Source organism: Arachis ipaensis, chromosome B3 (genome assembly GCF_059453495.1).
Source record: "Arachis ipaensis isolate K30076 ecotype BB chromosome B3, ASM5945349v1, whole genome shotgun sequence".
NCBI classification, from domain to species: domain Eukaryota; kingdom Viridiplantae; phylum Streptophyta; class Magnoliopsida; order Fabales; family Fabaceae; genus Arachis; species Arachis ipaensis.
The window spans coordinates 56,386,924-56,412,954 of NC_142438.1; the positions used below are offsets into that span (position 1 = coordinate 56,386,924).

General features: G+C 35.1%; 1 protein-coding gene and 1 non-coding gene across 2 annotated transcripts; both read right to left on the reverse strand.

Annotated features, from left to right (window-relative positions):
- Positions 1 to 5,997: 5,997 nt before the first annotated feature.
- LOC148570719 (small nucleolar RNA R71) lies at positions 5,998 to 6,105 on the reverse strand. The gene has a single exon (XR_015908996.1). It is a non-coding gene; the product is annotated as a small nucleolar RNA R71 (small nucleolar RNA).
- Positions 6,106 to 19,546: 13,441 nt separating this feature from the next.
- Positions 19,547 to 25,268, reverse strand: LOC107633265 (Plant invertase/pectin methylesterase inhibitor superfamily). The gene is made up of 3 exons (XM_088507905.1): positions 24,878 to 25,268; positions 22,970 to 23,557; positions 19,547 to 20,760 (listed from the first exon to the last, which is right to left on the reverse strand). The coding sequence occupies exons 1-3, from the start codon at positions 25,179 to 25,181 to the stop codon at positions 20,069 to 20,071; spliced, it is 1,584 nt and encodes a 527-aa protein (XP_088364031.1). The 5' UTR covers positions 25,182 to 25,268; the 3' UTR covers positions 19,547 to 20,068.
- Positions 25,269 to 26,031: the final 763 nt, after the last annotated feature.

Genomic DNA, 26,031 nt, shown 5'->3' on the forward strand with positions numbered 1-26,031 from the left:
AGAATGCGAAAGCGCAAGAGCAGTATTCAAGGCAACAGGAACTCTATCTGCAACAACAAGAGCAATATCTAGAGCACCGGGAACAATATTCGAAGGATAGGGAGCAAAATGAAGCTTGGCAACACAGAATGGAGGAAAGATTGGAGAGCTGGCAGCAACAATCAATGGCGCAACAACAAGAACTTCAAGCTAAAGTTCTTGAGGGACAAAGGGAACTAACAACAGGACTTCAAGAGTCATATGATAAGATGTTCCTGACCCAAGCTAAGTATGGGGAATATACTCACAACTTGTATCAGTGGAAGAATGTTCATCATACCATCGGAGAAACTAGACAAGTGCAGCAAATAGAGCATTATGAAGATACACAAGCAAAGTTGGAGTATTTAATCCGCTGCATGCCAGGATTAAATTCACAAATCAAACCATTTGAGTTGTGCCAAGATTTAAGAGACCAACAGAAAGCAAAGACCAAGCATTATACAGCAATGATGTATAAGAGATTGGAGACAGCTGGGCTCACAGGTCTCATAGATCCCATCTGGGACAAAAGGTGCCCTAGTGAAGAAGTTCGTGACTACTCCAAGCTTGGAAAAAGGAAGAAGAACAAGGGAGAATCCAGCAAATCCAAAAGAATGGAAATGCCTAACAAATAGAGGTGGTGAAGCTCCTTTTCTTGCTTTTACTTAAATAAGGAAGATGCATGTCTGAAACATGACATGCCTCCAATTGCTTCATGATTGACTATTTCTTTTGTTTAAATTAGTGGCTAGTTAAAGAAAGTTATCTCCATAATAATTGTCATCACTCATTAACTTGAATACTTTGTCTTGTCTCCCTTGCTGTTTGAATAAAAGAAAGATGTTTGATTTAGAAAAGTAATTGTTCAATGTTGCAAAAGTTAGAATGAAAGATTAGTGGTGGTGTGTGTTTGATTCAACTATTAGCTCATGAAATAAATGTGCAGAATGACTTGTTTCTTAAAGCTTAAGCTAGTTTGCTGCTATGATCCTTCAAATAATGAAAACCCCTTGAAAATAAACCAAAACAGAAAGAAAAAGAAAGAAGAAAAGCCAAAAGTTGGCAAAGAAACAAACAATAAGGCTAGACACCAATAGCTTGGACCCTAGGACATATGCCTGTGGTGTTTGTGTACTAGGATATGCTTGGACAAGTAGGTTCTAAGAAGTATCTTAAAACTTGGCAACTTAGATCAACTGATTTGGGATTGTCAACTGAAAGTCCACAATAAAGAGCAACCTAGCTACAAAACATTTAGTAATCCAAAGAGATGCTGGGCATCAATGATCCTAGGAAGAAAAAGGTGAGCCATGTGTCTGTGGTGAAAAAAAATGTTGAGTGAAAATAAGCCAAAGGTCACTACAACATTTGACACCAAGCCTCTAATAGATAATAAGCTCTGAAATGCAAAAGAAAGCAGAAAAAGCTAACAAGGGGATTAAGCAAAAAGGTAAGGAATCATAGCAGCAACCTTGGTGAACCCTTAAGGAAGCATAGTTATTTTGACAGCAAGTAATAAATGAGCTATTTTTGATCTGCATAAAATCCCATAAACAAAATTCAACTAATTGCCTAATAAGGACATGCATACGTATCTACTTCATTCTATCTTCTCTTATGTTTAAATGTTTGCTTGGGGACAAGCAAGTTTTAAGTTTGGTGTTGTGATGACAAGTCATCTTAGCCTAGTTTCACTAGCCTTTTTCTTTGTTTTTGTTAGGTTTTATACACTTTCTTGCATTCTAAGTAAGTAATTTGGAATGAAAATGCATGACTGATGAGCGGATAATTTATACGCTTTTTGGCATTGTTTTTAGTATGTTTTTAGTAGGATCTAGTTACTTTTAGGGATGTTTTCATTAGTTTTTATGTTAAATTCACATTTCTGGACTTTACTATGAGTTTGTGTGTTTTTCTGTGATTTCAGGTATTTTCTGGCTGAAATTGAGGGACTTGAGCAGAAATCAGATTCAGAGGTTGAAGAAGGACTGCTGATGCTGTTGGATTCTGACCTCCCTGCACTCAAAGTGGATTTTCTGGAGCTACAGAACTCGAAATGGCGCGCTTCTAATTGCGTTGTAAAGTAGACATCTAGGGATTTCCAGCCATATATAATAGTCCATACTTTGGCCAAGAATAGATGACGTGAACTGGCGTCCAACGCCAGCTTTCTGCCCAAATCTGGCGTCCAGTGCCAGAAAAGGAGCCAAAACCAGAGTTGAACGCCCAAACTGGCACAAAAGCTGGCGTTCAACTCCAAGAAGGACCTCTACACGTGCAACACTCAAGTTCAGCCCAAGCACACACCAAGTGGGCTCCGAAAGTGGATTTATGCATCAATTACTTACTTCTGTAAACCCTAGTAGCTAGTTTATTATAAATAGGACCTTTTACTATTGTATTAGACATCTTTGGTCTCAGTTTTAATCCATTGTTCATCTTAGGAGACTATTGATCACGTTTTAGGGGGCTGGCCATTCGGCCATGCCTGGACCTTTCACTTATGTATTTTCAACAGTAGAGTTTCTACACTCCATAGATTAAGGTGTGGAGCTCTGCTGTTCCTCAAAGATTAATGCAAAGTACTACTGTTTTCTATTCAATTCATCTTATTTCGCTTCTAAGATATTCATTCGCTCTTCAACCTGAATGTGATGAACGTGACAATCATCATCATTCCCTATGAACGCGTGCCTGACAACCACTCCCGTTCTACCTTCGACTGAATGAGTATTTCTTAGATCTCTTAATCGGAATCTTCGTGGTGTAAGCTAGAATGATGGTGGCATTCAAGAGAATCCGGAAAGTCTAAACCTTGTCTGTGGTATTCCGAGTAGGATTCAATGAATGAATGACTGTGACGAGCTCCAAACTTGCGATTGCTGGGCGTAGTGACAGACGCAAAAGGATAGTAAATCCTATTCCAGCATGATCGAGAACCGACAGATGAATAGCCGTGCCGTGACAGGGTGCGTTGACCATTTTCACTGAGAGGATAAGATGAAGCCATTGACAAGGGTGATGCCTCCAAACGATTAGCCGTGCCGTGACAGGGCATTTGGATCATTTTCCCGAGAGAAGACCGAAAGTAGCCATTGACAATGGTGATGTATCACATAAAGCCAGCCATGGAAAGGAGTAAGACTGATTGGATGAAGATAGCAGGAAAGCAGAGGTTCAGAGGAACGAAAAGCATCTCCATTCGCTTATCTGAAATTCCTGCCAATGATTTACATAAGTACCTCTATCCCTATTCTATTATTTATTTTCGAAAACCCATTACTATTTTATATCCACCTGACTGAGATTTACAAGGTGACCATAGCTTGCTTCATACCAACAATCTCCGTGGGATTCGACCCTTACTCACGTAAGGTATTACTTGGACGACCCAATGCACTTGCTGGTTAGTTGTGCGAAGTTGTGAACCATGGTATTGGCATCATGTGTTTGGCGCCATCACCAGGGAAAGAAAGAGCGATGAATTTTACATAATCAAAAGTGTAATCACAATTTCTGCGCACCAAGTTTTTGGCGCCGTTGCCGGGGATTGTTTGAGTTTGGACAACTAACGGTTCATCCTGTTGCTCAGATTAGGTAATTTTCTTTTTGTTTTCTTTTCAAAAATTTTTCAAAAATATTTCAAAATTTTCTCACCTGTTTTCAAAAAAATTTTAGATTCAAAATTTTTAAGAATGAATTCTAGTGTTTCATGAAGCATGTGAAGCTTGGCTGGCTGTAAAGCCATGTCTAAATTCTTTTGAACTGAGGCTTCCAACCATCAGCTGTTATACGACTGTAGGGTATGTCAGGCATGTCATGTCTGAATTACATGCTGAAGCTTGGCTGGCCATTGGCCATGTCTAGTGTTTTGGACCGGAGCTTTCATTGAAAGCTTGGCTGGCTAGTGAGCCATGTCTAATTCCTGGACTGAAGCTTTAAATTAAGAATGCAAGATTCCTGGAATTCATATTAAAAATTTTGGAATCCTTATTTTTCTTTCTTTCTAAATAATTTTCGAAAAATATAAAATAAAAATCCAAAAAAATTAGAAAATCATAAAAATCAAAAAATATTTTGTGTTTCTTGTTTGAGTCTTGAGTCATGTTATAAGTTTGGTGTCAATTGCATGTGCATCTTGCATTTTTTGAAAATTCTCATGCATTCATAGTGTTCTTCATGATCTTCAAGTTGTTCTTGGTAAGTCTTCTTGTTTGATCTTTGCATTTGCATGTTTTGTGTCTTTTCTTGTTTTTCATATGCATTCTTGAATTCTTAGTGTCTAAGCATTAAAGAATTCTAAGTTTGGTGTCTTGCATATTTTCCTTGCATTAAAAATTTTTCAAAAATATGTTCTTGATGTTCATCATGACATTCAAAGTGTTCTTGGTGTTCATCTTGACATTCATAGCATTCTTGCATGCATCACATGTTTTGATCTAAAATTCTCATACATTGCATCATTTTTCTTGTTTTTCTCTCTCTTCATTAAAAATTCAAAAATAAAAAAAAATATATCTTTCCCTTTTTCTCTCTCATAAATTCGAAAATTAGATTTGACTTTTTCAAAAATTTTCAAAAATCTAGTTGTTTTTATGAGTCAAATCAAAGTTTCAATTTAAAAATCTCATCTTTTTCAAAATCTTTTTCAAAAATCAAATCTTTTTCAAACTTCTTAGTTATTTTCGAAAATTCTAAAAATATTTTTCAAAAACCTTTTTCTTAATTTTATATCAAATTTTCAAAAATAACAATAACAATTAATGTTTTGATTCAAAAATTTCAAGTTTGTTACTTGCTTGTTAAGAAAGATTCAAACTTTGAGTTCTAGAATCATATCTTGTGATTTCTTGTGAATCAAGTCATTAATTGTGATTTTAAAAATCAAATCTTTTTCAAAACTAATTTCTATCATATCTTTTCAAAAATATCTTCTCATCTTATCTTTTTCAAAAATTTGATTTCAAAATATCTTTTCTAACTTCCTAACTTCTTATCTTTTCAAAATTTGTTTTAACTAACTAACTAACTTTTTGTTTGTTTCTTATCTTTTTCAAAACTACCTAACTAACTCTCTCTCTCTAATTTTCGAAAATATCTTCCCTCTTTTTCAAAAATTCTTTTTAATTAACTAATTATTTTATTTTTATTTTGAATTTTTGAAAAAAACTACTAACCTTTTTTAAAAACTATTTTCAAAAATCACTAACTCTTTTTCAAAATTTATTTTCGAAAATTCCTTCTCTCTCATCTCCTTCTATTTATTTATTCATTCACTAACATCTCATCTCACATCTCTGCCCTCCTCACAGTTGTGTTTCTTTCTTTACATCACATTCTTTGTCTTCTTCTTTTCTTCTACTAACACAAGGACCTATATACTGTGGTATAAAGGATCTATATTATTATTATTATTATTTTCTGTGCCCTCTTCTTTGTCATATGAGCAGGAGCAAGGACAAGAATATTCTTGTTGAAGCAGATCCAGAATCTGAAAGGACTCTGAAGAGAAAACTAAGAGAAGCTAAATTACAACAATCCAGAGATAACCTTTCAGAAATTTTCGAACAGGAAGAGGAGATGGCAGCCAAAAATAATAATAATGCAAGGAGGATGCTTGGTGACTTTACTGCACCTAATTCCAATTTACATGGAAGAAGCATCTCCATTCCTACCATTGGAGCAAACAACTTTGAGCTGAAACCTCAATTAGTTTCTCTGATGCAGCAAAACTGCAAGTTTCATGGACTTCCATCTGAAGATCCTTTTCAGTTCTTAACTGAATTCTTGCAGATCTATGATACTGTTAAGACTAATGGAGTAGATCCTGAAGTCTACAGGCTCATGCTTTTCCCTTTTGCTGTAAGAGACAGAGCTAGACTGTGGTTGGATTCTCAACCCAAGGATAGCCTGAACTCTTGGGATAAGCTGGTCAAGGCTTTCTTAGCCAAGTTATTTCCTCCTCAAAAGCTGAGCAAGCTTAGAGTGGATGTTCAAACCTTTAGACAGAAAGAAGGTGAATCCCTCTATGAAGCTTGGGAGAGATACAAAGGACTGACCAAAAAGTGTCCTTCTGACATGCTTTCAGAATGGACCATCCTGGATATATTCTATGATGGTCTGTCTGAGTTATCTAAGATGTCATTGGATACCTCTACAGGTGGATCCATTCATCTGAAGAAAACGCCTGCAGAAGCTCAAGAACTCATTGACATGGTTGCAAATAACCAGTTCATGTACACTTCTGAAAGGAATCCTGTGAATAATGGGACGCCTATGAAGAAGGGAGTTCTTGAGGTTGATACTCTGAATGCCATATTGGCTCAGAACAAAATATTGACTCAGCAAGTCAATATGATTTCTCAGAGTCTGAATGGAATGCAAGCTGCATCCAACAGTACTCAAGAGGCATCTTCTGAAGAAGAAGCTTATGATCCTGAGAACCCTGCAATAGCAGAGGTGAATTACTTAGGTGAACCTTATGAAAACACCTATAACTCATCATGGAGAAATCATCCAAATTTCTCATGGAAGGATCAAAAGCCTCAACAAGGCCTTAATAATGGTGGAAGAAACAGGTTTAACAATAATAAACCTTTTCCATCATCCACTCAGCAACAGACAGAGAACTCTGAACAAAATACTTCTAATTTAGCAAACTTAGTCTCTGATCTATCTAAGGCCACTATAAGTTTCATGAATGAAACAAGGTCTTCCATTAGAAATTTGGAAGCACAAGTGGGCCAACTGAGTAAAAGGATCACTGAAATCCCTCCTAGTACTCTCCCAAGCAATACAGAAGAGAATCCAAAAGGAGAGTGCAAGGCCATTGACATAAGCACCATGGTCGAACCTGTAAGGAAAGGAGAGGACGTGAATCCCAAGGAGGAAGACCTCCTGGGACGTCTAGTGATCAATAAGGAGCTTCCCTCTGAGGAACCAAAGGAATCTGAGACTCATCTAGAGACCATAGAGATTCCATTGAACCTCCTTATGTCATTCATGAGCTCTGATGAGTATTCCTCTTCTGAAGAGAATGAGGATGTTACTGAAGAGCAAACAGCCAAGTTTCTTGGTGCAATCATGAAGCTGAATACCAAATTATTTGGCATTGATACTTGGGAAGTTGAACCTCCCTTGTTCATCAATGAACTAAGTGATCTGGATCAACTGACATTGCCTCAGAAGAGACAGGATCCTGGAAAGTTCATAATACCTTGTACTATAGGTACTATGATCTTTAAGGCCCTGTGTGACCTTGGTTCAGGAATAAACCTCATGCCCCTCTCTGTAATAGAGAAACTGGGAATCTATGGGGTGCAAGCTGCTAAAATCTCACTAGAGATGGCAGACAATTCAAGAAAACAGGCATATGGACAAGTAGAGGACGTGTTAGTAAAGGTTGAAGGCCTTTACGTCCCTGCTGATTTCATAGTCCTGGATACTGGAAAGGAAGAGGATGAATCCATCATCTTAGGAAGACCTTTCCTGGCCACAGCAAGAGCTGTGATTGATGTTGACAGAGGTGAACTAGTCCTTCAATGGAATGAGGACTCCCTTGTATTTAAAACTCAAGGATCTCCTTCTGCAACCATGGAGAGGAAGCATGAAAAGCTTCTCTCAAAGCAGAGTCAACCCAAGCCCCCACAGTCAAACTCTAAGTTTGGTGTTGGGAGGCCACAACCAAACTCTAAGTTTGGTGTTGAACTCCCATATCCAAACTCTAAGTTTGGTGTTGGAGAGTCTCAACAATGCTCTGAACATCTGTGAGGCTCCATGAGAGCCCACTGTCAAGCTATTGACATTAAAGAAGCGCTTGTTGGGAGGCAACCCAATTTTTATTTATCTAACTATATTTTTCTTAGTTATATGTCTTTATAAGTTCATGATCATGAGGAGTCACAAAATAAATATAAAAATTGAAAACGGAATCAAAAACAGCAAAAGAAAAATCACACCCTGGAGGAGCATCTGCCTGGTGTTCAACGCCAGAACAGAGCATGGTTCTGGCGCTGAACGCCCAAAATGGGCAGCATTCTGGCGTTGAACGCCCAGAACAAGCATGGTTCTGGCGTTCAACGCCAGAAATGGCAACAAAGGAGCGTTGAATGCCCAAAATGGGCACCAACCTGGCGCTGAACGTCCAGAGTTGTGTGCAAAGGCATTTTACATGCCTAATTGGTGCAGGGATGCAAATCCTTGACACCCCAGGATCTATGGACCCCACAGGATCATCTCAGGATCTGTGGACCCCACAGGATCACCTCAGGATCTGTGGACCCCACAGGATCCCCACCTACCTCCACTCACTTCTTCTCACCACTCTCTTTCACACAACCCCATAAACACTCTTCCCCAAAAACCCTTCACCAATCACCTCAATCTCTCTTCCCCATCACCTCTTCACCACTCACATCCATCCACTCTTCCCCATAAACCTACCTCATAAACTCCACCTACCTTCAAAATTCAAAACCAATTTCCCACCCAAACCCACCAATATGGCCAAAACCTTTCCCCCCTCCCTTCCCTATATAAAGCCCTCCATTCTTCATCAAATTCACACAACACACCCCTCTACACCCTTCTTGGCCGAAACACTTTCCACTCTCCCTCTCCTCCATTTCTTCTTCTTCTTCATCTATTCTTTCTTTTATTGCTCGAGGGCGAGCAAAATTCTAAGTTTGGTGTGGTAAAAGCATAAGCTTTTTGTTTTTCCATTACCATTGATGGCGCCTAAGACCGGAGAATTCTCTAGAAAGGGGAAAGGGAAGACAAAAGCTTCCACATCCGAGTCATGGGAGATGGAAAGGTTCATCTCCAAAGCCCATCAAGACCACTTCTATGATGTTGTGGCCAAGAAGAAGGTGATCCCTGAGGTCCCTTTCAAACTCAAAAGAAATGAGTATCCGGAGATCCGACATGAAATTCAAAGAAGAGGTTGGGAAGTTCTAACAAATCCCATCCAACAAGTCGGCATCCTAATGGTTCAAGAGTTCTATACTAATGCATGGATCACCAAGAACCATGATCAAAGTAAGAACCCGGATCCAAAGAACTATGTTACAATGGTTCGGGGGAAATACTTGGATTTTAGTCCGGAAAATGTGAGGTTGGCGTTCAACTTGCCAAACATGGAAGAGAACGCACGCCCCTACACAAGGAGAGTCAACTTTGATCAAAGGTTGGACCAAGTCCTTATGGACATATGTGTAGAAGGAGCTCAATGGAAAATTGACTCCAAAGGCAAGCCGGTTCAACTAAGAAGATTGGACCTCAAGCCTGTAGCTAGAGGATGGTTGGAGTTCATTCAATGCTCAATCATTCCTACTAGCAACCGGTCTGAAGTTACTATAGACCGGGCCATCATGATCCATAGCATCATGATTGGAGAAGAGGTGGAAGTTCATGAGATTATACCTCAAGAACTCTACAAGGTGGCTGACAAGTCCTCCACTATGGCAAGGTTAGCCTTTCCTCACCTCATTTGCCACCTATGCAATTCGGCTGGGATTGACATAGAGGGAGATATCCTCATCAAAGAGGACAAGCCCATCACTAAGAAAAAGATGGAGCAAGCAAGAGAGCCCATTCATGGAGCTCAAGAGGCGTATGAAGCTCATCACCATGAGATCCCGGAGATGCCTCAAATGCACTTTCCTCCACAAAACTATTGGGAGCAAATCAACACCTCCCTAGGAGAATTGAGTTCCAATATGGGACAACTAAGGGTGGAACATCAAGAGCACTCCATCATGCTTCATGAAATAAGAGAAGATCAAAAAGCAATGAGGGAGGAGCAACAAAGACAAGGAAGAGACATAGAAGAGCTCAAGGACATCATTGGTTCCTCAAGAAGGAAACGCCACCATCACTAAGGTGGATTCATTTCTTGTTCTTATTTCTTCTGTTTTTTCGTTTTCTATGTTATGTGCTTATCTATGTTTGTGTCTTCATTACATGATCATTAGTAGTAGTAACTATGTCTTAAAGTTATGAATGTCCTATGAATCCATCACCTCTCTTAAATGAAAAATGTTTTAATTCAAAAGAATAAGAAGTACATGAGTTTCGAATTTATCCTTGAACTTAGTTTAATTATATTGATGTGGTGACAATGCTTCTTGTTTTCTGAATGAAGGCTTGAACAGTGCATATGTCTTTTGAAGTTGTTGTTTAAGAATGTTAAATACGTTGGCTCTTGAAAGAATGATGACTAGGAGACATGTTATTTGATAATCTGAAAAATCATAAAAATGATTCTTGAAGCAAGAAAAAGCAGCAAAGAACAAAGCTTGCAGAAAAAAAAATAGGCGAAAAAAAATAGAAAGAAAAAAAAAGAAAAAGAAAAAGCAAGCAGAAAAAGCCAATAACCCTTAAAACCAAAAGGCAAGGGTAATAAAAAGGATCCCAAGGCTTTGAGCATCAGTGGATAGGAGGGCCTAAAGGAATAAAATCCTGGTCTAAGCGGCTAAACCAAGCTGTCCCTAACCATGTGCTTGTGGCGTGTAGGTGTCAAGTGAAAACTTGAGACTGAGCGGGTAAAGTCAAGGTCCAAAGCAAAAAAAGAGTGTGCTTAAGAACCCTGGACACCTCTAATTGGGGACATTAGCAAAGCTGAGTCACAATCTGAAAAGGTTCACCCAAATTATGTGTATGTGGCATTTATGTATCCGGTGGTAATACTGGAAAACAAAGTGCTTAGGGCCACGGCCAAGACTCATAAAGAAGCTGTGTTCAAGAATCATCATACTGAACTAGGAGAATCAATAACACTATCTGAACTCTGAGTTCCTATAGATGCCAATCATTCTGAACCTCAATGGATAGAGTGAGATGCCAAAACTATTCAAGAGGCAAAAAGCTATAAGTCCCGCTCATTTGATTGGAGCTATGTTTCATTGATAGTTTGGAATTTATAGTATATTCTCTTCTTTTTATCCTATTTGATTTTCATTTGCTTGGGGACAAGCAACAATTTAAGTTTGGTGTTGTGATGAGCGGATAATTTATACGCTTTTTGGCATTGTTTTTAGTAGGATCTAGTTACTTTTAGGGATGTTTTCATTAGTTTTTATGTTAAATTCACATTTCTGGACTTTACTATGAGTTTGTGTGTTTTTCTGTGATTTCAGGTATTTTCTGGCTGAAATTGAGGGACTTGAGCAGAAATCAGATTCAGAGGTTGAAGAAGGACTGCTGATGCTGTTGGATTCTGACCTCCCTGCACTCAAAGTGGATTTTCTGGAGCTACAGAACTCGAAATGGCGCGCTTCTAATTGCGTTGGAAAGTAGACATCCAGGGCTTTCCAGAAATATATAATAGTCCATACTTTGGCCAAGAATAGACGACGTAAACTGGCATTCAACGCCAGATTTCTGCCCAAATCTGGCGTCCAGCGCCAGAAAAGGAGCCAAAACCAGAGTTGAACGTCCAAACTGGCACAAAAGCTGGCGTTCAACTCCAAGAAGGACCTCTACACGTGAAACACTCAAGCTCATCGCAAGCACACACCAAGTGGGCCCCGGAAGTGGATTTATGCATCAATTACTTACTTCTGTAAACCCTAGTAGCTAGTTTATTATAAATAGGACCTTTTACTATTATATTAGACATCTTTGGTCTCAGTTTTAATCCATTGTTTATCTTAGGAGACTATTGATCACGTTTTAGGGGGCTGGCCATTCGGCCATGCCTGGACCTTTCACTTATGTATTTTCAACGGTAGAGTTTCTACACTCCATAGATTAAGGTGTGGAGCTCTGCTATTCCTCAAAGATTAAGGCAAAGTACTACTGTTTTCTATTCAATTCATCTTATTTCGCTTCTAAGATATTCATTCGCTCTTCAACCTGAATGTGATGAACGTGACAATCATCATCATTCCCTATGAACGCGTGCCTGACAACCACTCCCATTCTACCTTCGACTGAATGAGTATCTCTTAGATCTCTTAATCGGAATCTTCGTGGTGTAAGCTAGAATGATGGCGGCATTCAAGAGAATCCGAAAAGTCTAAACCTTGTCTGTGGTATTCCAAGTAGGATTCAATGAATGAATGACTGTGACGAGCTCCAAACTCGCGATTGCTGGGCGTAGTGACAGACGCAAAAGGATAGTAAATCCTATTCCAGCATGATCGAGAACCGACAGATGAATAGCCGTGCCGTGACAGGGTGCGTTGACCATTTTCACTGAGAGGATAAGATGAAGCCATTGACAAGGGTGATGCCTCCAGACGATTAGCCGTGCCGTGACAGGGCATTTGGATCATTTTCCCGAGAGAAGACCGAAAGTAGCCATTGACAATGGTGATGTATCACATAAAGCCAGCCATGGAAAGGAGTAAAACTGATTGGATGAAGATAGCAGGAAAGCAGAGGTTCAGAGGAACGAAAAGCATCTCCATTCGCTTATCTGAAATTCCTGCCAATGATTTACATAAGTACCTCTATCCCTATTCTATTATTTATTTTCGAAAACCCATTACTATTTTATATCCACCTGACTGAGATTTACAAGGTGACCAAAGCTTGCTTCATACCAACAATCTCCGTGGGATTCGACCCTTACTCACGTAAGGTATTACTTGGACGACCCAGTGCACTTGCTGGTTAGTTGTGCGAAGTTGTGAACCATGGTATTGGCATCATGTGTTTGGCGCCATCACCAGGGAAAGAAAGAGCGATGAATTTTACATAATCAAAAGTGTAATCACAATTTCTGCGTACCAATGACTTCTTTGAATCAAACAACCACCATTTATTTGATGCAAAATCATGAGGTTTAAGCTAAATTTAATTGATAATTAATTGATTTATAAACCTTGTGAATTTAGTGATACTTTGATTGGTTGTTTTGATTACTTGTAGGTGAAGAAAGAAGAAAAGAAGAAAAGCGTGGCATAAGAAACGTTCCAAAGGAATCCACAAGCGTGCCCAAGGGAAGCAAAAACGTGGCCAACATCAAGGAAGAAAGGGAAGCTAAGTTGAGAAAGCAAACTGAGCTTCACAAGGAATGAAAGGAGAAGGAAAGCTACAAAGCTAAGTTCAAATAGTTAACTGAGCAGTAAAGAAAGCAAGGAAATGGTACAAAGCTCAGTTAACTAAGTTAACTTTATCAGGGACCTCTCCAATTCCTAGGAGTGAAGCCACCAAGTTTCGAACCCATGAGCTAAAGGAAGCAAGGAACACTCCTTGCAATGAAAATCATGAAGAATTAGCCAAAATGCCTCCTCCATGGTTCGAACTTGGAACCACACGCTACTCCTTGCAAGGAAAAATCAAGAGAAATAGCCAAAATGCTTCCCGTGGGATTTGAACTTGGGAATTCCTTGAAACATAAGGAAGGAGTGCCACCAAGCTTGCAAGAAAAATCAAGGGAAAATAGCTTAAATTCTTGGGCCAAGGTTCGAACAAGGGAACTCCATGAGAAGCAAGGGAGGAGCGTCCAACTCCTCCAAAGTAAATTAGCCTCCACTTCCTCCACCAGGATTCGAACCTGGGACGTAAAGGCCGAAAGCTAAGCACTACAAGGAAAGCTCAGTTGGTTTTTCCAACTGAGCATTGCCTCTCCCAAGCCTCCACACTTTGGCACAATTTTGGCGCACCAAGGAGGGCTGTCTTGCGCACAATGACACGGGCAGCAGCAACTTGGCGCAACAAGGAAGCAAGCCAAGAGCACCATGACACGGCCTAGAGCTCAGTTCAAATTTCCAACTGAGCTCTAGTGTCACACACTCCACCAAGGGCTGGGCGCACCAATTTTGGCACGGATGGCAGCACACTTGAAAGCTAAGTTAGATTTTCCAACTGAGCTTTCCCCTGGAAGTGCAATTTGGGCTAAAAATTGGATTAAAAATCCAATTTAATTCATTTCTTCACTAAATCAAAAGCCCACCCAAATTCCAAAATCCAAGAATAGAAAGTATATAAATAAGAGTTAGTTTGATGTAATTAGGAATTTTGATTTTTGGAACTTTTTATTTTTACTTCTAAGACTTTTATTTTGAATTTTCCTAGGGAGCTTTTACTTTGAATTTTCTGAGAACTTGGAAGGAGAATTGATCTCTCTTCTTCTTGGTTCTTACTTGAGCACTCTTTCATTTTTCTTGCTTTGGATCTTGGGTGGAGAATTGAAGAACTTCTGTTTCAATCTCACCTTGAGAACTTGTTTAATTTTTCTGCATAATTGAATTCCAATTTCCATTTACTGTTTCATCTTCTACTCTTTCTGCAATTTACTTTTCAGTTTCTTTTGCAATTATTCTTGTTGGATCAAGGAAGGATTTGAGATCTAGACTTGTTATCTAGTCTCTTCCACCCTGAGATCTTCAACCTCTTTTACTTTGCTGCAAATTAAGCACTGCTTTCTCTGTCTTTTAAATTCTCAAAGCATTTTACTCTTCTATTTAAGATCTACTTCACTGCAATTCAATTTTGTCTTTTATGTTTAATGCAATTTACTTCTGTCTTGTCTAAATTCTGCAAACCCAACTCCCAATCCCCTTTACAATTCAAGCAATTTACATTACTTGCACTTTAAGATTCAGTCACTTACATTTCTTGCAATCTAAGTTTCTGCAATTTACATTACTTGCACTTTAAGATTCAGCACATTTACTTTCCTGTTCTTTAGTTTACTGCAAATCTCCCCTTCCCCTTTACTCTCCATGCAATTTAGCTTCTGCAAATCACAAATCACTCAACCAAATCTTGATTCGCTTGACTAAATCAACCACTAAACTAAAATTGCTCAATCCTTCAATCCCTGTGGGATCGACCTCACTCATGTGAGTTATTATTACTTGATGCGACCTGGTACACTTGCCGGTGAGTTTTGTGTTGGATCGTTTTCCACACATCACTCAAAATACTGCTGCAGCACAAGAAAATAATGAGAATCCTCCTTAACTCCAACCTATACAGCAATCTCAACAACCTCAAGAAGTGCCATTAAGGAGATCCAACAGAGAAAAGAGAAGTGCAATTTCAAATGAATATGTAGTCTATCTCCAAAAACATGAGGATGACATTGGTTTGACAGAAAATGACCTAATCAATTTTTTTCAAGCCATGCAAAGTTCTAACTCTAAAAAGTGGATCGATGCCATGAAAGAAGAGATGAAGTCTATGAAAGACAATGACATTTGGGATCTCGTAGAATTATCTGAAAATGTGAAACCAATTGATTGTAAATGGATATTTAAAACCAAAAGGGATTCTAAGGGTAATGTCAAGAGATATAAAGCTCGTCTAGTTGCTAAAGGCTTTACTCAAATGGAAGGCATAGACTATAAAGAGACTTTCTCTCCAGTATCATCGAAAGACTCTTTTAGAATCATAATGGCACTAGTAGCTCATTTTGACTTGGAGCTACATCAGATGGATGTAAAGACAGCGTTTCTCAATGGTGACATTGATAAAAGATGTATATGGTACAACCAGAAAATTTTGTATCAGGCGATTCAAAATCTATGGTTTGTAAGTTAAAGAAATTCATCTATGGTCTCAAACAAGCTTCTCATCAATGGTATCACAAGTTTCATCAAGTCATTACCTCATATGATTTTGAGGTAAATATCATAGATAAGTGTTTATACCGCAAATTCAGTGGGAGTAAATACATCTTTTTGGTCTTATATGTTGATGACATTCTACTTGCCAGTAACGATATAGGCTTGTTGCATGAAACTAAGAAATTTCTATCGAACAAATTCGAAATAAAAGATCTTGGTGATGCCTCTTTTGTATTAGGAATTGAGATACTAAGAGATCGCCTCAAGGTATTTTTGGATTATCACAAAAGAACTATATCGAAAAGATTTTAAGTAGATATGGCTTGGAAAGTTGTAGACCAATGGATACACCCGTAGCTAAAGGAGACAAATTTAGTCTCAAGCAATGTCCCGAAAATGATCTTGAGAGGTTAGCAATGCATGATAAACTTTATGCATAAGCACTAGGGAGCTTAATGTATGCTCAAGTTTGTACATGTCCCGATATATCATTCATAGTGGGAGTGTTACATAGATACTTGAGCAATCCGGACATGGATTATTTGATAACTGTTAAACGCGTAATGCGTTATCTGAAGAGAACAAAGGATTACATGCTTACTTATCGGAGATTAAAAAATTTGGAGATCATTGGGTACTCTGATTCTGATTTTGCGGGATGCCAAGATAGTAGACGCTCTACTTTAGGCTGTATCTTCATTTTGGCTGGAGGAGCTATTGCATGGAAGTCTAACAAACAGACTCTTGTAGCTTCCTCGACAATGGAGGCAGAATACATTGCTTGCTTTGAGGCATCCAAACATGGCATATGGTTGCGAAACTTTGTCACTGAGCTTTGTATAGTAGATGACATTGAAAAGCCATTAAAGATATTTTGTGACAACAAGTCAGCAGTACTATACTCCAACAACAATAAGAGATTGACAAAATCAAAGCATATAGACATCAAGTTCTTAGTTGTCAAGGAGAAAGTTCAAGAAAAACAGATTTTCATAGAACATATAGGAACAGAGTATATGCTAGCAAACCCATTAACCAAGGGATTGATCCCTAAAGTCTTTCATGAGCATACTGCTTGGATAGGTGTCAATATTTGTAATGCCTAGGTTTAGTGGGAGTTTATTATATGCTATATATTCTATGACAGATATTGAATTATTTTTCTGTAGAATTAAGTTAATGGTTTATTTCATGTTATGTAAAATGTTCATTTTGCAATATTTGTTTTGTGTTTGATCTCAACAAAGTTTTAAAGTTGGACAAGCTGGAAATAGACATGCATGAGATCACTTGGCATGTAATTTCCATATTACTCATACAAATTTGATCTATGTCATTAAGTATATTAGAATGGTGATTGTCATGGTTCACTCACGACATTAATGTGATAAAAGTTGCAGTGATTCCATATCTAATATATGAGACGGACCAGATTGTTAAAGTAATAAGGGAAATAGTATTCAGATGCGCACATAAAGTTTATAAAATATGATTATGTCAAGGAAGAATATATGTATAGCCCAAGTGGGAGATTGTTAGGAAATTATTTTAATTCCCTAATTTGTTTGTAGGCGATACATATATTAATTATAATTACAAATTATGCTATTTCAAATTAAATGACTTGTATAATTGAGATTTCATTTATTGTTATAAATGCTAAATTGAATAAGTCATGATTACTTTTGATTTGGAATTAAATGAGAATAAAACTAGATATTATCTTTTGAACTTTAGATATATTATTTTTTGGATTTTAGATATATTATCTTTTGGACTTTAGATACTATATTTTTATTTGAGTCTTTAGGGTTTAATGGGTGCCATGTTCAAATATATACAATGACTTCAGGGTTTCGGTCCCCAATACACTAAAACCGTCTTTGTCGTTCTTTCTCTATCAGAAGAGTCACAATTCAGTCCTATTTGGGATACAAAAAACTTTGGTTGAGGAAGATCGAAAGAACTACAAGACTTAGACAATTCTTCTATCAATTTTTTATTTCTAATTTCTATGAGTAAATGTATGCTTCCGCATTATAATATATTTTTGGTGATTTAATATGGATGATTTATATTAATGAAATAATTTATTTTAACAATAAGTATAAAGGAAGCAACACATGACAATGACAAAATATGATCCTAGATTGTGGTGTTTGTTTGACATATTTAACTTTTAAATTATGATTTATGAAGCACGGTTCCATAAATACTAGTTCAAAAAATTATTTTTTTGGGTCATGAAATACGAGTTCAATTTAAATACTTCTTCGGTTCTTCCAGTTAATTACTTTATTGAGAGTTCCATTTTTTTTTTATAAAGATCATAACAAATGGAACGTAACTGCATAGAGACCAAAAAAAGTTGATTTCATAAAATTGGTGTATCTCCCTATCTGGTGGGTAATGTCTCGGTAATGGTGACCGAATTTGTTTTTGTTCTTTTTGGTGACTATGGTGTCCGAATTTTGCATATACGTACTTTTTATTTTGGAGTTTCGACTTTTTTGTTGAGTTACTTTTTGGGTTCTCATTAGATTTATAAAACGAATTGGGCCAATCTGTCTCACTAACATCAACACTAGTCTAATTATGCAAATCTTAGAAAAGTGGAATACATTTTAAGGAAGAGAAGTGGTAGGATATCAACAAATTTTGTGATTTGTACTTAGGGGTGTGCATAAGTCGGGTGAAATTGGATTTAATGTGATTTAAATTCGGCCCGAAATATATACTGGTCTATTTATTAGATCCGAACCCGACTCTAGACCCGATGAAACTTATACACTTTCGGGCCACGATTATACCGGGGGAAAACCGGGCCGTTAACATTATATTATCTTGATACTTTCTTATAAATTAGCATGTAAAAATATCCAAATTTCTAAGACTCCAACCATTATTTGATATGATAAAATTCACTTAGAAAAATATAACAAGAACCAACTCTTCTCTGAAATTAAAGCATAACCATAATCAATACTAACATTGTCTAATAACACCAAATATTTAAATCAATATAAATAACACAATATTATGCATTAGTCTAAAATCTTATGCATTTTAAATATAAAATATTTACTTATAGTCTTATAATAACTAATAACACAAAATATTAAGGTTTACAATACTTAAATTCTATATAAGAATAACCATCATCCATCAATAATAAAACAAAATATTAATTGTGTATGATGACCAGGCCACCAAGTCGAGTTCGGGTGACCCGAGTTATGGCCCGGACCCGACCCGAAACAATGACGGGTCTATTTTTGAGATTCTTACCCAGCTCTAAACCCGGTGAAATCACACCAAATTAGTTCCTAAAGTGTTCGGAGTCGAACCGGATCTTCGGGCCGAACGGGCTATCACACCCCTATTTGTAATCATAATTAGTTATTACTAGTATTTTTAATGATATAAAATTACATTTAATAATATAAAATTATTCATTTTTTTTATTGGTTAAGTATTGGCTAAATTTTAATAATAATATTGATCTCTAAAACTTTCTCTTTAAAGAATAAAGGACAAAGAAAAAACGAAAACAATGAGTATATGGCGTGTTTGGTCTTATTATTTTTATTTTTTATAGTTTTTGCTTTTATAATTTTATAAAAAAAATAAAAATAAGATGTAAAAACAATAAATAAATTTTTATTATTTTTATTGTTTTTTATTTCCTTTCACAAAATCAAAAAATAGAAACGTAAATGAAATACACACTATGACATTCAAATCTTTATTATTTTTCTTCGTCGTGAAATTTCCATCTTCCGTATAAGATTATTACTGTAGTTCCCTTCTACGGTCCCATTAATGTTAGTTTAACTAGCCTGGTACGACCGTACGAGTTTACTTTTCTTTCCTCGTTGATAATTAGCTTGACGACCCATGGCATAAAAAAAGGGAAATAAATAAACAAACTTGAGATAATAATCATGACGGTGGAAGAAAATTCTTCCACTTAATTATAGAAGAAATAATTTTTCATTAATGTATAAATGTTACTCGTGTATCAACTCATGAGCGAAGTTATCACTCCCTTGGATTGTTTGGAAGTTCCAATCTTAACCTTACAAATTAATTACGTGACTCTATGTATATAACCGACACTCAGACACATGCGTATACAATAATCTTATCAAAAGAGAAAACATATACACAGACCTTCAAGTATATCAAACTATATGGCAACTGTTACTAATACAACTACTAATCCTTTTTCTGATTATTGCATCCATTTTAATTGCAACACAATCAGTAGCGACAGGGTTTATGTGAGTTAAGATTTTAAAAGTGAAAAATAGAAAAGAGTGAAGACTTAAAATTGAGTCATTCTCTCTTTTTGTTTTACTTTTAAGATTTTAAATCACAAATAAAAAATTAAATTCTTTTTATGTTTTTCTTTCTATTGATATACAATAAAGTGTGATTTTTTATTAAATAAAAAAATATAAAAATATATATTTTATGATAAAAAATCACATTTAATAATATTAATGGAAAGAAGAATTGATGGATCCTTAGAGACCCGAGATGAAACCGACGGAGGAAGGAATCCATGAACTTCCAGCAATAAAGTTACCAACAGTGAACTTAGAAGCCTCAACATTACCCATGACATGAAAACCAGGCCACTGAACCCTTCTTGCAGTTCCAGCACCAGGTCCTGAATTACCATACTCACCAAAATAGAGTGTCCTCAAGACCGAGCTTCCATAACCAGGCCACTGAACCCAACCCTGCTGCGCAATGGCGTCGTCTATGGTACACCCTATCACGACGGCCCTAGAATACTCCTTCCAGGGCCTCCCAAGATAAGAATTAACAGAGTGCTTCACAGGAGACAAATCGGAGCTTGGTGTTATGGCACACTTGTGAAGCGAGAAACCTGTGTTCTGTCCAGGATCGGTTCTTCCGTTGGCGAGAACGGCGTTGGAGCCACCGTGGAGAGGGCGGCGGAGCATGATGTTGCAGGTTTGGAAGACGGCGGCGGCGTTTCCGAAGATGAAGTCGATGGTGCCGTAGATGTCGCATTCTCTGTAGAATTGGCGGAGGGAGTGGGCGTAGATGGTGTCTTGGTAGCCTGCAATGCTGCATCGGAAGAGGACAGAGCGATCTGAAGCTATGTAGAGAGCCACGGCTTGTTCGCCTTGTGGGCCTGCGTTGTTGTGGAAACCTATGTCTTTTGCAATGAATCCATCCCCCATCATTGCTGCATCATCATCGTTTCTTACTTTAGAAATCTTTTTATTTATTTATTTATTCATTTTTTACAATTTTCAAAGTTTAAATGAAAAAAAAAAATGACAACTCTAATAATTTTGTTATTTAATATTTTTATTCTTAAATAATTATCTGCATTTAAATGTATATGTAAGTCAAAAAATAACTAATTAGGTTTTTTCTTATTATCTCCTTTTCAATGTTTTGCGTGTGTGGATATATTAAACAAGTTGATAATATTTAGGTGACAAAAAAATAAGCTCAGATTTATTTTATTTAATATTTATTAAATAAATTTGAACTGTTTTAATTGATTTTTTTTCTATCAAACATTATAATAAAATAAGTTAATATTATATAAATACATGTAATATGATTGTTTTTTAATAAAAATATTATATATACATAAAAATAAATTATTAAATTAATTATTAGATATTTATATATAAATATTTATATTATTTAATTTATATTTAATATATATTTTATATTTTAATTTATATTTTGTGTATGTGATTTGATAATTAATTTTTAGTATATAAAATTATGGATTTTTTTAAATGAAAAATTATTTGAAAAAGGGAAGAGAATAGTGAAAGGCTAGAAGAATGTGCGTAAAATTGAGGCAGAGAGTCCTTTGCAAATAAATGAAAATCTTTTGCTCTTCTATATTGTCTTTTTCATGGGAGATATGTTAGCTGAATAAGAAGATAATGTTGCACAAAATTATTAAGCGAATTAAATCAACTAATTTACTGGAGCTAAGTTTCCTCCCCTGACTGCTCGTAATAAATGAAATGGAGGTTAGCAATAATTACATTTAGAAAACGACTTTAAAAAGTGGTAATAGAACCTCTTAAATAAAGTAAAAATTTAAATATATTTAATATCTTAAAAATATAAAAGATGTTCAAATATTTTTTCTTTAGAAATTATGAAGATTTCTAGAAGGATAATTTAGAAGAATTATTATTTTTCAAGGAAAAGAAAGTGAAGAAAGATTGTTAAACTTGTTTTTAATTTTTAATTACAAAATTCATTATTTTATTTTTATTTTTTATTTTGTAATCAAAAGTTGTAAAGGAAGGAAGTTGAGAGTCAAGTACACGAAAAGGGTATGACTTATGAGATAGAGTACTTGCATGAAAACTTCGTTTGTCCACTTGCTCGTCTTATACTCTTTTTTATTTATGAACCAATTAATTAGAGAGCTAATTGTGTAAGCCCATCCATGTGCGTTTCTGTAAAGAATTTTATTTCATAGAAAACGACTTAAGAATAATGAAATGCATCAGCACCGACATAGAAGACTTAAACCCCTTATAGTATAATGAAAATGTGTAGTAATTAGTCACATTCATGTCTCCCAAAGAATAAAGAGCTTGTTTGGGTTTAAAAAGTATTTTTAAATTTTGTAAATATGTTTAGAAAAATTATTAAATATATAATCGCTAAAAACAATTATTTCTTTTAAAAGTTATAATTTTCATTATCTAAAAACAAGTTTTTCTATAAAAGAAACGTTAAATTCAAAAAGAAAATAAAATGTGTATGTTAACATTACATCAAAACATAAATTATTATTGTTGTTAACCTTATACATTCACTACCTACCTATATACATATTATGTTTCTCTACGGTTGTTTACTAAGTCACTGAGAGTAAAATTATTGGATCAAACTACTTAGTGTCTGTAACTTCTTCGTTAGTTATCGAAAAATGTTAAGGAATCAACATTTTAAAGTAACACTTTATCAACAAAAATACTACTATATACTCAATAAATATTATTATTTTAAATTAATATTTAATTAACAATAATTTATACTTATATTTATAAATATATACACACAAAAATATATAATTTATATTTATATTTATCAAAATTTATACATATCAATTAATATAATCTATACTCATATGTATTAGAATTTATATATATAAATTAATAAAATTGATTTATTTCAGCTAATTTAATATTTGTACGAATTACATACTAGTCAAAATTATTAAAAATTATTGATTTTCAAAAATTTTTTATATTTTATTTTTATATTATTATAATTTAAAATTTATAAATTTAACATAAAAATTATTTTTATTAGCTAATGTTAATAAAAAAATAAAAAACGAAAATTAAATAATTAGAGGTGGGATTGACGTAAAAATAAAAGAAAAATGAAGGAAAATAACTAACTGAATGTGGCGGTGTCAGGCAAGGAAGCTCCACCCTTAACGCTCTCACTTCCAACAATAACGGTCGAATATTTACCCGCTCCAATCAACGTTATGCCATTCTTACTTGTCCGAATCTTCTCCTTGTAAGTCCCTGCTTTCACGTAAATCACAAATCTTCCACCTGTGGCAGCTGCAATGGCCTCAGAAATCGTCTTGTAGTTCCCTGAACCGTCTTGCGCAACCACCGCGTTCGCTTCTATGGGTGCTGCTCCCTGAAGGAGTTTTCTTGCTTTCGAAGAAATCCATTCGGGAAATTCCTCTTTGCTTTCCTTTTCTTTTCGCTTCGTGGTGATTTGGTTAACCAGGGCAAGTGAGTTACTGGCTAATGCGGAAAGATAGTCCATCTTCTTGGAAATGGTGTCTACCACGGCAGTGGCGGCGCCGCTGGAGGTTTGTGATCGTACGAAGTCGTTGCAAGTTTGTTGGAAAGTTAGGGAAGCGCTTAGCCACGTTTGGATGTCCTCCTTGTTTCTTGTTGGCTTGCTCAGTGCTTTCATGGATTGGTCCAACCTCTTCATTGACATGTCCATTAGCTCTTGACAATAACCTGCATGTTTTAACTTTCAATTAAGATGAGCACAGAAATCACTGGGGCTAAGCTCGCTTACAAGAAAAAAAAAAAAGTAGGGAATTACTAACAAAAAAATTTTAATACGGTATTTTTAATAATTATATTAGGAGATTAGGAGAACGTTTATAATAGTTATCGTTATCATGCCTAACTAACCTTGAAGACCATCTTCTTTCTTTTGGCATCTATGGTAACATCTCAAGAAATAAACCATTTACTGTGTTTAATTTTTCTTTTAATAATAATTCACTATTTAAATAATAAAAATATTATATATTTTGATAAAAATAAATGATTAATATTTAATATTTAATTTTTGATAGTTATCAATATAGTTAAGTACTGACACTTACATATAAAGGCAAAGTTTGCGACATGTCTATTTCTTATTTAAAATAAAAATGTGGTTACTTTCATTAATATAGTAGGCAATATAATAAAAGATATAATAGAACTGGCTTTATATTAACGGCTAAAAATATTTAAAAATAATTTTATCTATTTTTTCATATGCTCGATAATCATCCAAATTACTTTTTTTTTTTTTTATAATTGATAGTTATTAAATTTTAAAACACCTTTATGCTATGTTTGGTTGGAAGGAAAGAAATAGAGAGGAAGGAAATAGAAAGAAAAGAAAGAAAATGAAAGAAATTAGGTGGATTTTTATTTTCTTTAGATGTGTTTAGATGAAAGAAAAATAAGAAGAAAATAAATATTATAAAAAGATAATTTTACCTCTATATTATAAAATATATTAAAAAAGTGAAGGGGTAGTATTAGAAGTAGAAAGAGAAACATTAGTTTTCTCTCCATTTTCTTTTCAATGTTGGAGAGAAAAAAAATTAGTAAACCCCACCAATTTTTTTCTATCCATTTTCTTTTTTTTTCTAATTTTCCTCTTTAACCAAACAATAAAAAATAATCATTTTTCTTTCCATTTTCTTTCCTCCCTTTTCTTTTCTTCCATTTTCTTCTCAAACAAACATAGCATTAGTGTCAAAGAAAAGAAAATAATCTGTGTACCCGTATTTTTTTAATACTTCTGCAATTTTAAATTATTATTTCAGAAAATAAAGTTTACTACAATATATACATTTATATATTTCATTATATGGAGAAAAAAATTATTATAAACAATATATACGAATGTTGTTGCTTCGTTGAAAAAGGTTAGTATTGTTTTTCATGAATGAGACCATATCACAGCGTGCATGAGATAAACAACTAAATTTATAATTTTCAAATTACCAAGAAAAAAAAAGGGGGAAAAAATGCATAATATGCATTATATACCTCCGACTGATGAAGATGATTTGTCTTGTTGAGCAATATCCTGAGTCTCAAATGAAGCAAAATATGATCTTGGCAAGTTGGTTTCAGATATGGTTTTGTTTACAAGAGCCAGAATGATATCAACATTTTTATCATTCCCTGAACTCATCAACTCCTTCAAGGTTTCATCACATAGACTAGGGTATCTGGTATGAGTGCATTCATAGTGATGAGCATGCTCTAGAGCTGCTGTTTCTGCCATGGTTAGTGCACATCCCAACACTAAAAAGGTTATCATCATCACTAATTCTTGTGTTCTCGTCATTCTTCTCACTAGCTACTATTACTTCACCAGGAGATACACAACCAGCAGGAGTTTTATTATTTACTTTCTTAAAGCTAAGAATAATGTTATGTTGATGAAATTTTTTAGAGGAAGGTGCTTCCTATTTATAGTGTGGGGATGGATTGATGATATGTGGAAAAAGCATTGATATGATAATGATTATTTATTTATTTATTTAGTGGTGACTCATTACTTTTGTTAACGAGTAAAATGTGTTGTTACAAGTTATTGATTTAAAGTTAAAAAACATAAAAGTGAATTATGTTAAATGAGTTAGGTGATTGGTACTCCTAATAAGTGTACGTGAGTAACACCTAATAATTAAGAGTTACCAGGAGAATTTCTCACGCATAAATTAAAATTATGTGTGCACATACAAAGCCTATTTTATACTCCGTCAAATCTATACAGTCAATAAAATAGGGGGGAAGTGAGAAACAAAGGCAAAAGAAAGAAATTAATTAAAGTTTTTCTCTTTTTCTCTATCTACCAACTCACTTAAACTCTTGAGTATTTTAGCTATATATCGTTTCTATAGTAACACCAACAACTTTATTATCACAATAATAAAGAGAGTATTAAAAAAAAACCATGTTAGATATATTTACATTAAAATTAGTTATTAATATAAAATATATATTAAAAATAAATTAAATTATATATATTTATACATAAATATATAATAGTTAATTTTATTAGCTAACTTTTGTATATATTTAGTATTTTTATTAAAAAATATTAAATATGCTACATTTTATAGTGATATATAATGAGGCGATAAATTACTAACAAAGATAAGAAAAATAAGTAACAAATATTTTTATGCAAA